Source organism: Panicum virgatum, chromosome 1K (assembly GCF_016808335.1).
Source record: "Panicum virgatum strain AP13 chromosome 1K, P.virgatum_v5, whole genome shotgun sequence".
In the NCBI taxonomy this organism is placed as follows: domain Eukaryota; kingdom Viridiplantae; phylum Streptophyta; class Magnoliopsida; order Poales; family Poaceae; genus Panicum; species Panicum virgatum.
In genome coordinates this window covers 1,152,219-1,166,471 of record NC_053136.1, presented here as the reverse complement: position 1 = coordinate 1,166,471, position 14,253 = coordinate 1,152,219, and the positions used below count along the sequence as shown (strand labels likewise).

The following is a 14,253-nucleotide window of genomic DNA, read 5'->3' as shown; positions in this document are numbered from 1 at the left end:
TGAGGTCATTGTTTATGCATATACCCAAAGCGCATTTTACCATCTTGATCCTTGCAACGCAAATCCTTCTGGATCCCAACAAAGCTGTCGTTTCTTGCGCTCATGGCTCTTTGGTTCATCCTTTGCCTTCTCTAGGCAGATGCTTCCCAATGATTGCCATCAGAAGAGGGATGGATTAATCAGTCGGGCCGTGTCATCGCCAATTCAAGTGTCCGTTCAATTGCAAGAACAGCTCATGTCAATGCTCTCCGCTCATCATTGGTGGAGACAGTCTGGGGGGGGGGGGGGGGGGGGGGGGGCGTCTATATGTCGATTTAAGCGAGTTTAGGCGACAGCATCGTAGAAGTATGGGCGGGCCGCGGGCGGGCGCGCGCCACACGCGCGTCAGCATGGCGCGAGCGGCAACGGAAGCTGGGGCCCGGCCCATTAAGCTAATTGGATGTTAGGCCTGCCATTTGCTTCAGAAGTGATATTTATTGGGAAATGTTCTGATAAAAATTGTTTGGAAATGTTCTGTACTTCTGAGTTGTTTTCACGGTTCAAAATTCTTTTGTTTTGGCATGCGGATGCGCTTCAAATTGATCGCTTCATGGCACTATATCCAATGAAGTAAAAAATTTTAAGGGTATTTTGTAAATGTTCTGGAAAATGTATTTTCTTCATGTTTCGATAACAGTTCAAATTGTTTAAGGGTATTTTGTAAACAATTTTAATTGTTTAATACTTTACAGATATATTTGTTTTCATAATGCCGCGGTTTTTCAAAAAGTGTTCCGGAACATTTCAAAAGCGTTTAGGAACAATTTCAAAAATTATTCCGCAGTATTTTCAAAAGAGTTCCGGAACATTTCTATATTGTTCCAGAACATTAAGACAGTTCTCAAAAGTGTTTCTTTTTCAAAAGTGTTCCGGAAACATTTCAAAAGTATTCCGAAACATTTTAAAAAGTGTTCTGGAACATTCCAAATTGTTCTGAAACATTTTCAAAAGTGTGCTCCAGAACATTGTCACAAGTGTTTCGGAATATTGTTCCGGAACATTAAGACGGTTTTCAAAAAGTATTCCGGAATATTTTCAAAAGTGTTCCGAAACAATTCATAAAGTTCCGGAACATTTCTTTAGTGTTTCGGAACGTTTTCAAAAGTGTTCTGAAATATTTCAAAAGTATTTCGTAATATTTTCAATAGTGTTCGTGGACATTTCTATAGGGTTCCGAAACATTGTCACAAGTGTTTTGGAACATTGTTCCTAAACATTAAGACGATTTTCAAAAATATTCTGAAATATTTTCAAAAGTGTTCCCGAACGTTTTTCATAAGTGTTCAGGAACAATTCAAAAAAGTGCTTAGGAACATTATTTCGGAACATTAAGACGGTTCTCAAAAGTGTTCCCAAACATTGTCGAAAGTGTTCCGGAACAATTTCAAAAGTGTTCCGAAATATTTCAAAAAGTGTTCCGTAGTATTTTCAAAAGAGATCCGAAAGAACATTAAGACCAGAACACTTTTGGGAAACATTTTCCAAAAAGTATTCTGGAACATTTTTATAGTGTTTTGGAACATTGTTCCGAAACATTAAGACGATTTTCAAAAATATTATGGAATATTTTCAAAAGTGTTCCCCAATGTGTTTCAAAAGTGTTCCGGAACAATTCAAAAAAGTGCTCAGGAACATTGTTCCGGAACATTGTTCCGGAATATTAAGACGGTTTTCAAAAAGTGTTTTGGAATATTTTCAAAAGTGTTATGAAACAATTCAAAAAGTTCCGGAACATTTCTATAGTGTTTCAGAACATTTTCAAAAGTGTTCCTAAACATTTTCAAAAGTGTTTCGAAAAATTTTAAAAGTGTTTCACAATATTTTCAAAAGTATTCTGGAACATTTCTATAGTGTTCCGGAATATTGTCACAAGTGTTTTGGAACATTGTTTCGAAATATTAAGACAATTTTCAAAAATATTCTAGAATATTTTCAAAAGTGTTTCGGAACAATTCAAAAAAGTGCTCAAGAACATTGTTCTGAAACATTAAGATGGTTCTCAAAAGTGTTCCGGGACATTTCAAAATGTGTTCCAGAACAATTCAAAAAGTATTCTGCATTATTTTCAAAAGAATTTCGAAATATTTCTATAATGTTTCATTGTCACAAGTGTTTTGGAACATTGTTCCGGAACGTTAATATGGTTTTCAAAAAGTCTGTCAGAATATTTTCAAAAGTAATCCGAAACAATTCATAAAATTCTGGAACATTTCTATAGTGTTCCGGAACATTTTCAAAAGTGTTCCTGAACTTTTTTCAAAACTGTTACCGTATGAATGGTTGGCTTAGCTTGCGTGTGCCTGCAGAAGATGATGAATGGTTGCAGAATCAGCCGGTCTGGCACTGGCTAGAGCTGGTTATCTCCAGCCCAGCCATTTCAGCTCAGCCGAATAGGCTGTCAGTGTTTGCATGAAAAGTACTCTATAAATAGTGTTAAACACTTTATAATGTTTTGAATGATTAAAAAATATTTTTAGGTTTGTTTAGAAATATTTCAGATTGTTTTAAAATATTTCAAATATGGTTGTAAAATATTGCAGATATGTTTGGAGAAACATTTTAGAATTGTACTGGAACATTAGAACATTTAGAAAAAGTTCTGAAACATTGAGAACTTTCTTTTGGAACATTTCAGAGTCTTCCGGAACATGCTGATTTGTTTGGGAACATGAAAAGTTTCCAATAAATAATGTTAAACACTTCATAATATTTTGAATGATTAAAAAATATTTCAGGTTTGTTTGGATAATATTTTAAATTGTTTCAAAACATTTCATATATGTTTGTAAAACATTTCAGAATTGTACAGAAATATTAGAACATTTGAAAAAGTTCTGAGTAAATGTTATAAACACTTTAAAATGTTCCAGAATTCTAAATGTTGTTTAACACTTCAAGACGCTAAACAGATTGTACAATAGAATAGGGGGAAAGCCTCCGGCGACGCAGCGGCGCGCAAAAAGCACGCGCGATGAATAAATGCCCCGTACCTAATGCACGAAGTCAAAAGCTAAGACTATGTTTGTTTCCATCAGTTTTTTAGCCCCTATCACATCAAAAGAAATCTTACTATTTAGGAGTACCAAATAAATTTTGTTTATAAAATTTTCTTGACAGATGAGTGCTAATTTGTGATACGAATCTAATGAGCCTAATTAATCTATGATTTGCTACAGTAATGTTACAGTAATAATTCATTAATTATGAATTAATATACCTCATTATATTCCTCTCGCAATTTAACCCAGAATTCTACGGTTAGTTTTACAATCAAACTTCATTTAATACTAATAAATATCAAGATTCTTTTTGATGTGACATAGTCTAAAGTTTAGTCCCTGAAACCAAACAACTCCTAAATCAAATTAAAGAAGTAAAATTAGGATTAGAAGAAAGAAACGAGAATCCTAGTGTCATTGGTCCCTCCTAATCTATTAACAAAATTAAAATAATGGTAAAATGAGGCCTGCAAATTCCATATCACCTTCTGGGTAGAAAATCGAGAACTGAGTAGCTGACGAATTGATACGAGAACATGTGTTGAATTAATATGGACCGACCTAATAGAAAGTGAAATAGTATTAGATGAGCCGGATAAAAAGAAAGAAAAAATCGATGCCACGTCCAGCGTACGGAACAGCCGAATAACGCAGCGGAACTCCGTAGCGACTTCTGCGCTTCTCGGCTTATGCGACGCGATGGCTGGCAGCCGCGCGCGTGATAAATAGAATTGCCCGACAGTCTGATCTTCATCGCGCTGATTATTGGATAACGGCGCTTTTCACTAAAGAAATTGGATCGTACATTATACTAGTTCCTGACCACTTCATCTGAAACTTAATCCTCAGACTTACGGTCTCTGAAAATACCGTCTCTGAACTGCTGTGCCATTCAGTAAAACTCAGACAACTTTGAAACAGCGTAACCAATACCGCCACCAGTTACGACTACGACAGCATTTTAATTGCTGAAACAAAGCAGTATGTGATCCTAGTGCCAGCAAGCATTCATATTTCACATCATCATTAGAGCGAAGACAAAGTTTAGTGAGGTACTCTGAGAATCTTCCTTGTGTAATGGGCTAATGGCGAGATAGAGGTGACATCCTCTGACCAAGCTCCCCCCTCATAATCTCAAGCATGTGCAGGCAGCCACCTACTCAATTCCTCTCAATTAAACTAAACCGAGAAGCAAAATGTGACAGCCCTTTAAATCACAAGGGGCACATGGTGCCGAGGGACTGCTACTACTGCAACAGCTCATCTTCAGAGACACAAGAGGCGCAAGAACAAGCCTAAAGGAGGAAGACGACGGTGGCGGCGATGGGGTGCCGGTCCTGCGAGAAGCCCAAGATGAACTACCGGAAGGGGCTGTGGTCACCTGAGGAGGACCAGAGGCTCAGGGACTACATCCTCAAGCATGGCCTCGGCTGCTGGAGTGCTGTTCCCGCAAAGGCTGGTGAGAAGATGCTCTGATTTCTCCTATCCTTCCATGCACATTGCTGCATTCATGCACTCCAGCAGGCTGCCGCTGACGCTGAATTCTAGCCTGGTCTGCAAGACTGCAATCAGCAAGTGCAAATTTTGCTTTGTTCAAATTCCTGCATCACCATAGAAATTTTGTTCAAATTCGGCTTTGTGTTTCATTTGAAACGCCACATGCTTGACTAGCGAGGACAAGAGCAATCCATATTTTCAGCTGCAAACTCTACCGTCGTTCGTTTCTGACTTTCCTTTATCCTTTTGGGATGCAATTTGGATTTGTTTCCTCAGGTCTCCAGAGAAACGGCAAGAGCTGCCGCCTGCGTTGGATCAACTACTTGAGGCCCGGATTAAAGCGTGGAATGTTCTCTCAGGAGGAGGAAGACGTCGTCATCAACCTTCAAGCCAAGCTGGGCAACAAGTAATTCTCTCCCGAACTATATGTTTTTCCAAAGAAGTATTCAACGACAGAATGCTTTTTAAGATACAATAGCAAACTAACTAGTGCTTTAGAGCCAGGTACGACCTTGACAAGCCTAGAGAAAATTTGCTAATAATTAACTGCAACAAAAAAAAAGAGAAGCTTTACTGTTGAAGAAAAACAACAACAATTCACATTTCACACCATGCGCATGTTGCTGATGAATTGGGATCTCAGGTGGTCGCAGATTGCGATGCATCTGCCCGGGAGGACCGACAACGAGGTGAAGAACTACTGGAACTCGTACCTGAAGAAGAGGGTGATGCAGGCCCAGGGCGGCTCCAACCCCAAGAGCCCAGCCGAGCTCACCTCCATGAGCACCACCGAGCCGGCCATGTCCATGTCCATGTCCATGCACCACCACCACCACGCCAAGAACAGCAGCGGCAGCACCACGACGTCGCACGACCAAGACGCCAACATCAGCAGCAACGGCCTGTCAGGCCCTGCGCCCCTAGCCCAGCAGCCGTTCGATCACCAGGCGCAGCAGCAGCCCAAGAACTTCGTCTTCTCCGACTGGGTGCCGAAGCCGGAGAGCTACTCGGTGTGCACGCACTGGCCCGCCTCCACGGCGAGCTCCGGCAACGTGACGCCGTCGCACGGCGGCGCCTTCGGGGACCAGATGAGCGGCAGCTACGGCGCGCTGCCGCCGCACCCGGACAACCAGGCCGTCGTCGGCAGCCATGGCGCCGCCGCCACCGGCATTGCAGGTAGCGGGTACTTTGATCTGCTCAACATGGGGGACATCTACGGGGGGTTCAGCTCGACGAACGATGATCTGCTCTTCTGAACTGACGGTGTGGCGGGAGGTGTCATGTGAACAGTGTTTGTGTCGTGCATGAGTGTAAGCAAGAAATGCCGCGGTATACTTCGATTTGATTCTTCTTCTTTTGTCAGAATTAATTAATGTGATGTAGAGAACACACCCTAGGCTGGACATAATTCTTTGGTTTCTTCCTACAATAAAAATGCGCATGAATCTGTTTGTGGGAGTGTAAATGTGAGTTAGTCGACGTACAGTATGCTTCCGACAGGACTTTCCAGTGTAAAGAGGCCATTATTCAATTACTTTTCAAATTTTCAGCTGGTACTTGATTTGTGTGGAAATGGACCTCGAAATCGAACTGGTTAAGTCCTGCCCTAATCCAATCGACAGACAATATACAGATGACATGCATAAGCTCAACGGAAATCACAGCAAAACATTGCTTCTCAGAGACATCTCCCTGTGTCCATGTGAACCAATTTAAATTAGAACTCATTCCAGCTGAACTGTGTAGTAATATCATAACAACCTTACATAGATGTTGCCAAAACTGCATAAGCTTACATGCTTTCTCCGCAACCTCAAAAAATGAAGTCTGGATGACATACTCTGCTTCAACTCGCAAACTGGGACTAAGGTATTATCATAGTTGTGAAAAGGAACAAACGAGGGAGATGCGCTTCAACTTAGTGCTTCTTGCGGGAAAAATGGTTGTCGTTTGGATTTCTTTTCCCACTGAACATTGCAAGTGCCTTCCTCACTGGAGGTTTCAACGGTGCCTTCTTGTCACCGCTGTGTGAAAATATGTCGTCGATGCCCAAGAAATCGTCCTCCTATATGAAAATATGTTAAAGTGGCATCTGAAGTACTTGTAACAAAGACAAGAGGGAGAAGTCATATGCACCCACAACATCACAACTACGATATATAATATACAAGTACTAGAAAGGCCACATGATAGCATAAGAAACTTCTTTGTCTTCATAAAATTAAGCACTCCAGAATATGACCAGTGATTGAAAATATGCTTTTTGTTTACGTTAGAAATGCTATGGCACTAACCTGCTTGCTGGACTTCTTCGATTTTGGATGAAGAACCTTCTGAGGAAGTTGGTCTTCTCGTAGAATGGGGTTCTTAGTTATGGCATCTCTTCCACCTTGGGGCATTGGGAGGGAAAACTGCAAGTGAAGAGGCAAACTGTTACTAGCAGGAATAGATTCTGTAAAATGGTCAGGTCAGCACATGGAAAGATAAATGCAATTGAAGATTTCAAACTAATTCAAAATGAACATGAAAGGTCCTCATGGACACCATACTGCAAGCAATGTGCAGTCTAGGAAGTCATCATACTGCAACATGTGTCTGCCAATATCACAGCAGATTTCCAACTATTCTTTGAACCTAATTTAAGGCAAAGTATTCTTCACTACTGCACTGCTGAACACCATTGACAAATAGATGCATGAAAAGAAATCGCACAGAAACATGTCATGAGCAATACAGAAAGTAATCAAGTAATCCACCACCCTACACTACAGGATTTAAGAACACGTATCTAGGCCACATTAAAGAAAAACAGCATAATTGCATAACTCACCTTTGTGCCGCGAAGTGTAACGCGTGGGCGTCGTGAGGCCATAGTGATCCCATTTTCACCAACAGTTACTGAAACCTTCCGTAAAGTTCCCCCATTGCCACACTTTGGACAAAATATTTTGCCAACCTCTTGGGTCACCTTATAGCAAGCATGACACCTCAAAACCCATCTGTCAAATAAAAAACCAACTACATATGTAAGGAATCTGAAAAAAAATAAAAATAAAATGGATATGGACTTGAATAGCTAGCCAAACAGGCCTGAACATGTTAAAGCCACACACCTATGCATTTGGCGTATCTGCATGCCACCTGGTGCCAAGAGACGGAGGCCAATCTGCAGGATGACATTTTGCATGGCATAGTCACTAGTAACACATGCTACAGTAGACTCAGATAAGGACCTCAGGGCCCAACTCTGCTCACTGCTCTCATCATCCACAGAATGCGCATCATCACCTCCATCACTCTCGCTTTTTATGTCGAGGTTATCCAATTCCTTAGTGCATTCATCAGTATCATCATCATTGGCCAGTTGATCAGAATGTATATGCTCTCCGGCAATTTCATGTTCATTCTCTACTTGACATTCCAATCCGTCAGTACTTGAATTGACTTGCTCAGGGGCAGAAGAAGGGCCATCTGTTGGAGTCAAATCATACTCAGACCCACCATTTTCAGAGAGGACCTTATCAGCATCAATTGATGGAGCAACAGAACTTGTCTCAAGACTTTGTCCAGATTCCTTAAGGGCGTCACGCCTTGCCTTCCTCCGCAGATATCTTCTGTGTGTGCTGCGGCTAACAGCAGGTGTCCAACCTTCGTTATTCTCATCATCTTCCCATGCAGTGCGTGCATCTTTATTAGGCTGGTGTTCTGCATCCTCTTGTGCCTCACAAACACTGTTGGTCTCACTCATGGGGATATCTTGATTCTCAAGATCCTTCAGTGGAAGTATCCGAGAATTGATATCTCCACCTGCTTCAGACACCTGATCCAACTCTTCCCATTCTTTCAGATTAGGGACATTAGAGCCCCAACCAGGAAGTGGAGCTTCAGACAGTTTTCTGACATTCACCTCACGCAGAGGAGGAGGGTGCTCCCGCAAATGGCTAGTCCCATGGATCTCGGCTTCTAACATGTAAGCCAAAGCAATAATCTTGATATCAACATCTGAAAGTGTTTGGATGTCACCTGTCTCCCTGGCAAATTTGGTGACTGCGGGCAATAAGGATACACAAGTGAGCCTCCCATATGGCGTATCAATACACAGTGCTCAGAACAGGACAACTTGCAGTATAGAAGACTAATTATACCAATGTAGTTTCTAATTTGACAAGGCTAAACACATTGCAGTAAGAACGCAAACAATAATACAGTAAGCCAGGATGACATACTAAAACGATATAAAAGGAATACTAGTAGTTCACTAATCTGGAGATGTTTCAGTTCCCCAGGCACCCAGAGTACATAAAATCTGAAACGCACCTAGTGGTTCAACAAGCTTGCTATTTCCGCAACTTTTTTTTTTGAATAAAGGCTATTTCCGCAACTGAAGTCCAAATTAACGACCACGAGCACAAAGCTCAGGGGAGATATAGCTCAGATTTTTTTATGTAGAAAGAGCAAAAAAGGGATATGAGCGATAATTCGAGACCTCGCTTGACGAACTCCGGCGCAGGCTCAACGGTCTCGACGGGGACGGGGAGGAGCGCCAGGCGGCGGCGCGCGGCCGCGTCGCGAACCTCCTCGAGCACCTCCGGCACAGTGACCAGGCGCCCGGCGGTGGTGGAGAGCGCGGAGCCGCCAGCGATGACGGCGTTAGCGTCCACCACGGCCACGGCCACGCCGCTGGAGTTGGCGCAGCTCGCCACGAGCCGGCTCACCGCCTGCGCAGCCGACTCCTGCACCACGGCCTTCCGCTGCGCGGTGGCCGCGGCCCCCCACGCCCCGGCGGCGGGAGGGGGAGGCGGAGGGACGGCCGCATCGTCGGAAGCAGGGACCGCGGGGGCGAGAGGCGGCCACGCTTCCATGGGGTCTAGGGTTTGGGGGCTCACTTTTCTGTTTCCCCCCTTTGCTTTTGCGGTTTAGTATTCCCGCGGGATGGGCGCGCTAAATGTGTCAGGTATTTTGCGTTTCAGTACTCCCTTTGCTAGTTAATTGTAACATTTGCTAGTTAATTGTAATATGGGGCCTGATTAGAATATCGAAACGGTAAGGACCCCTTAGTGAAAACTCACCATCATCCATTCATCCTCACCTCACCAGCATAAAGAAGTGCGCCCCCTCTCAGCGGCAGCGCCCTCCCCCCTTCTCGCCTCCTCATCTGACCCCGGCTCTCGCCTCCGCCAACGGCCGAAACCCTAGTCCCGCCGCCGCCGCCGCCGCCGCTTCCCACTAGATCCAGGGTCTGGGCATCCCCCGATCCGTCGACCAAGTTACTGTCGCTCTTGCCGCTCTCCGCCCAAATCCGTCCCACCCACCCGCCCGCCCTTGCTTTCTCTTCAGATTCGGCGCGCCGCAGCGTGTGACTCGTTTTTTTAATGGTACTGTATCGTATACTTATCGGTGGATAGTGTTTTCTCTTTCATTCATTGTCGCGATTAGCCGGCTTCGTTGATGAACTAATTCCGAGAATGAACTAGCCGGCGTACTGTGCTCAAAAGTTCGATTGTACGAGCAGTGAGATGTAGATTTATTTATCTATTTCCCTTTCTTTTTTGCTGTGATGACTTACCAAGGACGGTATCTGAGCGAGGAATCTATCCTCGCATGATTATACCTGATCTGAGACAAAATGTCTGAGCAAATCTAAAGAGTACGAGTAGTACTTTGCTGTATTCGCGTTATGTTTGTTGTTTGGTCGAAAAAGCTCTCGGGAAATTTCATGCTTCTCCGGTCACTTGTTTGCTGTGATGACATCTACAAGGACGGTATCTGAGTAAGGTGGCTCTTCAAAATGTGCCCCTTCTGTGATTGGATCCAATCTGAATGAGATTCTGAGCAAACAGGTGAAGCACGTGCTGTGCTAGTTGAGCTGCTATAGCCAAATGCTATCATGCTTTCTTTAAAAATTTTGCATCCCCCTTGTTCGACACCCTATAGCTGTTAAACATCAGTGCTATGCAAGTTTTCAGATTTTGTAATTTTAGGTTCCAGTTCCATCCCTCACTTGCGGTGATGACTTGTACAAGGACGGTATCTGAGCGAGGTTGGTTCTTAAAAGGCCATTCCTTGCATGATTACATCTAGAACTGAGACTGATATCTGAGCAGACTTAAATATGTGAACGGAACACTTGTGTTCATAGCTGTGGTTCTATGTAGCTCCTTGAAAGCTTTTTGCTGCCTGTGCTTGTATGGTCCATGTGTTAAATGTTTACAATAAGCAAAACTATTTTGTCCCTCTTAGAAAATTGGTAGCTATTTTGTAATATTTTGATCTATTGTTACGTGTCAATGGATAATTGCTGTGAGGACTCCTTTTAGGACGGTATCTGAAGGGGTGACCTTTAGTGCACCTCATCTGATTATACCAAAACTGAATATGGTTTCTGAGCAAATTTGGGCATAACAACTATGGACCCAACAATGGATTTACCCTTTATTATTAATTACGTTTGTCCTTTTGCAATGCCCACATTATTAGCATTGGCATGCATTTTCTACTTCCTAGAACATTTGTCTTGTGTCATCGTTTGGGTCATGCTTGTTCTGTGTATTTGCTGTGATGACTCCTATTAGGACGGTATCTGAAGGGGGTCACTTTAAAGTGCACCCCAGCTGATTATACCAAAATTGAATATGGTATCTGAGCAAGTCCATCCATATGCCATAGAACCCAACTCATGATTTATCCTTTTTGATCGACCTGATTGATGTAATTGCTTTCCTGATGCTAATGTCATTATATCATCTCTTTTCTATTTTCTTCTGTACCCTCTTTTGTGTCATGCCTGATCTTTGTATTTGCTGTGATGACTCCTATTAGGACGGTATCTGAACGGGGTGACTTTTAAGTGCATCCCTTCTGATTATACCAAAACTGAATATGGTTTCTGAGCAAATCCAGCCATACCACCAGAGAACCCAATTGATGCTTTTCCCATTTTGTTCGACCTGACTGATGCATTTGCATTCTTTGCTTTCCTTATGCCACTGTTACCATAGCATTGGGTTAGTTATTTTCTATTTCCAATCACAGTTTGTAATCTTCTCTGTCCTATTTCGAACCCTGCTGGTTTTATAATTTTTTTTTTTGCTGTGATGATTCCTCAAGGACGGTATCTGAGTGAGGTTGTGCTAGAAAAGCCTTCCTCCTGTGATTACATCCAAACTGACAAGGAATTCTGAGTATAATTTGAGAAAGTAATAAAGCATGCAGTCATATTTTTTTAAAAAAACATTGTGTTGCTATAGTTTCTTCTATGCTTACTTTATTTATCCATTTGTAGCATTCTTGTTTTTTTCTGCATGTTCAATTCCAGTTCTATTTATCTAAAAATATAATAATGGACTTGCGTGTGAGTTTGGCTAGCATGGCTTCCAGATATTTACCTTTGAAGATTTATATTTCTGGGTTATTCTCACTTAGCATTTACACTTCTCTTGCACCTAGCACCCAGTGTAGTTATCTGAGTTGAGTCATGCACCTAGCATCCAGTGTAGTTATCTGAGTTAGAGTCATTATTTGGATGTGCTTGCTCACTGTTTAATCATATTTTCTGCTTTTATGAATTTTGTAAACATTATTCTTTGTGGTTGGTTATCGCACTTACATTCTCATGCAGTACATGTTGTACATGAGTTATACTTCTTAGAGCTAAACCTTATGAGAAATTTTGCCTTGCTCTATGTTCTGATTACATTTGCTAAGTTGTGCTGTTGGCTATATGAGGAAGTGGTTCTCTATCAGCTATATTTTGTTGCAATGATGTGATTACATTTTTTTTCTTATTGAAGTGATCTTGTTGGAATATCACTTTGATTTGTCTCTTTTGCTAATACTGCATATTTTTAATGCTCTTAATTCTCTGTCAGGATGATCATCCACCACCAGAATAGTACGTCTTTAAAAGCTGTCCACTAGACTCATGGAATCTGCTCTTGGTCATACCCCTCTTATACATGGTCTTCCTGATGAGATTGCTCTCATTTGCTTAGCAAGGGTTCCTCGGCGGTTTCATAATGTTCTCAGGTGTGTGTCAAAGAGATGGAGAGAACTGCTATGCAGTGAAGAATGGCACATTTGCCGCAAGAGGAACAACTTGGATGAGTCATGGATTTATGTACTCTGTAGAGAAACAGGCATCAAATGCCATGTATTGGCTCCGGATGCTTCAAGTCGGTCCTTGAGAGTCATGCATATCATTGAACCCCCATGCTCAGGGAGGCAAGGTGTTACCATTGAGGCGTTAGACAAAAGGCTATTTTTTCTGGGTGGATGTAGTTGGCTAAATGATGCTACGGATGAAGTTTACTGTTATGATGCATTGTCGAATCACTGGAGCACAGCAGCTCCGATGCCTACACCCAGGTACTTCTAATGACAATGTTTTCCCTTAATCAGTATCTGTATATGACTGTACCATTTACCTTAAGCTGTATCCTATGTATACCATCACATGTTTTTACCTCGAGCAGTAGTAGATATAGCTCTCATTTTTTTCAATAAGCAGTACATATATATTGCATCTCATTTTTTTCTTAAGCGATACCTACATGTAGCATCTCATGTTGTATCAGTGGTATATATATAGCATCTCTTACAAAATTGGTTACCACTTGCTGATGCATTGTTGCTTCATTTTCAGGTGCTATTTTGTGTCAGCATCTATCAACGAGAAGCTATACATAACTGGTGGACTTGGTTTGACAGACAAGTCACCAAATTCCTGGGACATCTATGACTCGGCCACCGATTCCTGGTGCGCACACAAGAACCCAATGCTCACCCCTGACATAGTGAAGTTTGTTGCATTGGATGAGGAGCTGGTGACCATTCACCAGGCAGCCTGGAACAGAATGTACTTTGCTGGCATATATGATCCGCTGGACCGCACCTGGAGGGGCACAGAAAATGAGATTGCACGCTGTTTCTCCAGCCCAACAGTTGTTGTGGATGGGACACTGTACATGCTAGAGCAGAAGCTTGGGACGACGCTGATGATGTGGCAGAAGGACACCAAGGAGTGGGTCATGGTTGGCAGGCTCTCGGACAAGGTTACAAGGCCTCCGTGCCAACTTGTGGCCATCGGCAGGAAGATTTACGTGATTGGAAGAGGGTTGAGCATAGTGACAGTCGATATGGATACAGCTGCCAGAGTTGATGGGTTCTTGGTTACCACTTCCACTGGCCCATTGGTGGAGCAAGATTTGTCTCCCGAGAGATCCAGGGTTATCACCATCTGAAGGTGGCATATGACTGACGCTGATTACCATCCTTGTTGCCCATATTGTTGGGTTATTGGGATTCTTCATGCACATATACCGTGAATTCAATAAGGTTGACACATGCAGTCAGCTCCTAGCTGCATTTGTTTTGGCTCTTTTGTAGTTTGTTCTCTTTGTATCGACTGTAAGAAAAGAAAAGATAAGATCTGAGGCTGTGCATTGTGTAATACTTGTTTATAGATGACATGATTGATACCTGTAAAGCTGAAGAGTGTGATGCTTGTTATCATAAAGAAACATTCATTCTACTCCATCAGCGAGCATCATTGTGCACTTGACGGTCATATGTGCACGGCTCTTGTGGCACATGAAGTTTCCATGCATGTATTTGCAACAAAATATAAGTGGCGAAATCTGGCTACATTTGTAATGAAGACCTGTCGTCATACCGTATCAAGTGATTAGTTTCCCGTTGGTATTTGTTTCTCAATCTTTGA

The 14,253-nt window shown here is 42.5% G+C and overlaps 3 protein-coding genes, 6 non-coding genes and 1 pseudogene across 11 annotated transcripts; 9 read left to right on the top strand and 1 right to left on the bottom strand.

The window, feature by feature from the left end:
* The first annotated feature begins 4,222 nt into the window (after positions 1-4,222).
* On the top strand, positions 4,223-6,066 carry LOC120697154 (transcription factor LAF1-like). The gene is made up of 3 exons (XM_039980321.1): positions 4,223-4,497; positions 4,812-4,941; positions 5,179-6,066. Exons 1-3 carry the CDS (start codon positions 4,362-4,364, stop codon positions 5,789-5,791), a joined length of 879 nt encoding a protein of 292 aa, XP_039836255.1. The 5' UTR covers positions 4,223-4,361; the 3' UTR covers positions 5,792-6,066.
* Positions 6,067-6,228: 162 nt separating this feature from the next.
* Positions 6,229-9,443, bottom strand: LOC120696889 (RNA-binding NOB1-like protein). Its single transcript, XM_039979951.1, has 5 exons — positions 9,022-9,443; positions 7,649-8,582; positions 7,366-7,534; positions 6,830-6,946; positions 6,229-6,600 (listed from the first exon to the last, which is right to left on the bottom strand). Exons 1-5 carry the CDS (start codon positions 9,395-9,397, stop codon positions 6,454-6,456), a joined length of 1,743 nt encoding a protein of 580 aa, XP_039835885.1. The 5' UTR covers positions 9,398-9,443; the 3' UTR covers positions 6,229-6,453.
* A 184-nt stretch (positions 9,444-9,627) lies between these two features.
* LOC120696958 (F-box/kelch-repeat protein SKIP4-like) lies at positions 9,628-14,190 on the top strand. 3 transcript variants are annotated; one of them, XM_039980066.1, is made up of 3 exons: positions 9,667-9,910; positions 12,404-12,899; positions 13,177-13,774. In XM_039980066.1, exons 2-3 carry the CDS (start codon positions 12,457-12,459, stop codon positions 13,772-13,774), a joined length of 1,041 nt encoding a protein of 346 aa, XP_039836000.1. In that variant the 5' UTR covers positions 9,667-9,910; positions 12,404-12,456. The 3 variants fall into 3 exon arrangements, with proteins under 3 accessions (XP_039836153.1, XP_039836000.1, XP_039836082.1); XM_039980148.1 differs by lacking the exon at positions 9,667-9,910 and adding an exon at positions 9,925-10,575; XM_039980219.1 differs by having other exon boundaries at positions 9,628-12,899; positions 13,177-14,190.
* LOC120658135 lies at positions 10,082-10,176 on the top strand (annotated as a pseudogene).
* LOC120658125 lies at positions 10,269-10,374 on the top strand. The gene has a single exon (XR_005668528.1). It is a non-coding gene; the product is annotated as a small nucleolar RNA Z118/Z121/Z120 (small nucleolar RNA).
* Positions 10,534-10,642, top strand: LOC120658142. The gene has a single exon (XR_005668532.1). It is a non-coding gene; the product is annotated as a small nucleolar RNA Z118/Z121/Z120 (small nucleolar RNA).
* LOC120658147 lies at positions 10,828-10,928 on the top strand. The gene has a single exon (XR_005668533.1). It is a non-coding gene; the product is annotated as a small nucleolar RNA Z118/Z121/Z120 (small nucleolar RNA).
* LOC120658136 lies at positions 11,083-11,185 on the top strand. Its single transcript, XR_005668531.1, has one exon. It is a non-coding gene; the product is annotated as a small nucleolar RNA Z118/Z121/Z120 (small nucleolar RNA).
* On the top strand, positions 11,330-11,432 carry LOC120658132. The gene has a single exon (XR_005668529.1). It is a non-coding gene; the product is annotated as a small nucleolar RNA Z118/Z121/Z120 (small nucleolar RNA).
* LOC120658134 lies at positions 11,619-11,723 on the top strand. The gene has a single exon (XR_005668530.1). It is a non-coding gene; the product is annotated as a small nucleolar RNA Z118/Z121/Z120 (small nucleolar RNA).
* Positions 14,191-14,253: the final 63 nt, after the last annotated feature.

Excerpts from the sequence above, each read along its gene's own strand:
- LOC120696889 (XM_039979951.1), bottom strand. The coding sequence starts at position 9,397 with ATGGAAGCGTGGCCGCCTCTCGCCCCCGCGGTCCCTGCTTCCGACGAT. Across the intron at positions 8,583-9,021 it reads GCCGGAGTTCGTCAAGCGAG|TCACCAAATTTGCCAGGGAG; the intron begins GTCTCGAATTAT and ends TATTGCCCGCAG. Across the intron at positions 7,535-7,648 it reads CAGATACGCCAAATGCATAG|ATGGGTTTTGAGGTGTCATG; the intron begins GTGTGTGGCTTT and ends TTTATTTGACAG.
- LOC120696958 (XM_039980219.1), top strand. The coding sequence starts at position 12,457 with ATGGAATCTGCTCTTGGTCATACCCCTCTTATACATGGTCTTCCTGAT. Across the intron at positions 12,900-13,176 it reads GCTCCGATGCCTACACCCAG|GTGCTATTTTGTGTCAGCAT; the intron begins GTACTTCTAATG and ends CTTCATTTTCAG.
- LOC120697154 (XM_039980321.1), top strand. The coding sequence starts at position 4,362 with ATGGGGTGCCGGTCCTGCGAGAAGCCCAAGATGAACTACCGGAAGGGG. Across the intron at positions 4,498-4,811 it reads TGCTGTTCCCGCAAAGGCTG|GTCTCCAGAGAAACGGCAAG; the intron begins GTGAGAAGATGC and ends TTGTTTCCTCAG. Across the intron at positions 4,942-5,178 it reads CAAGCCAAGCTGGGCAACAA|GTGGTCGCAGATTGCGATGC; the intron begins GTAATTCTCTCC and ends TTGGGATCTCAG.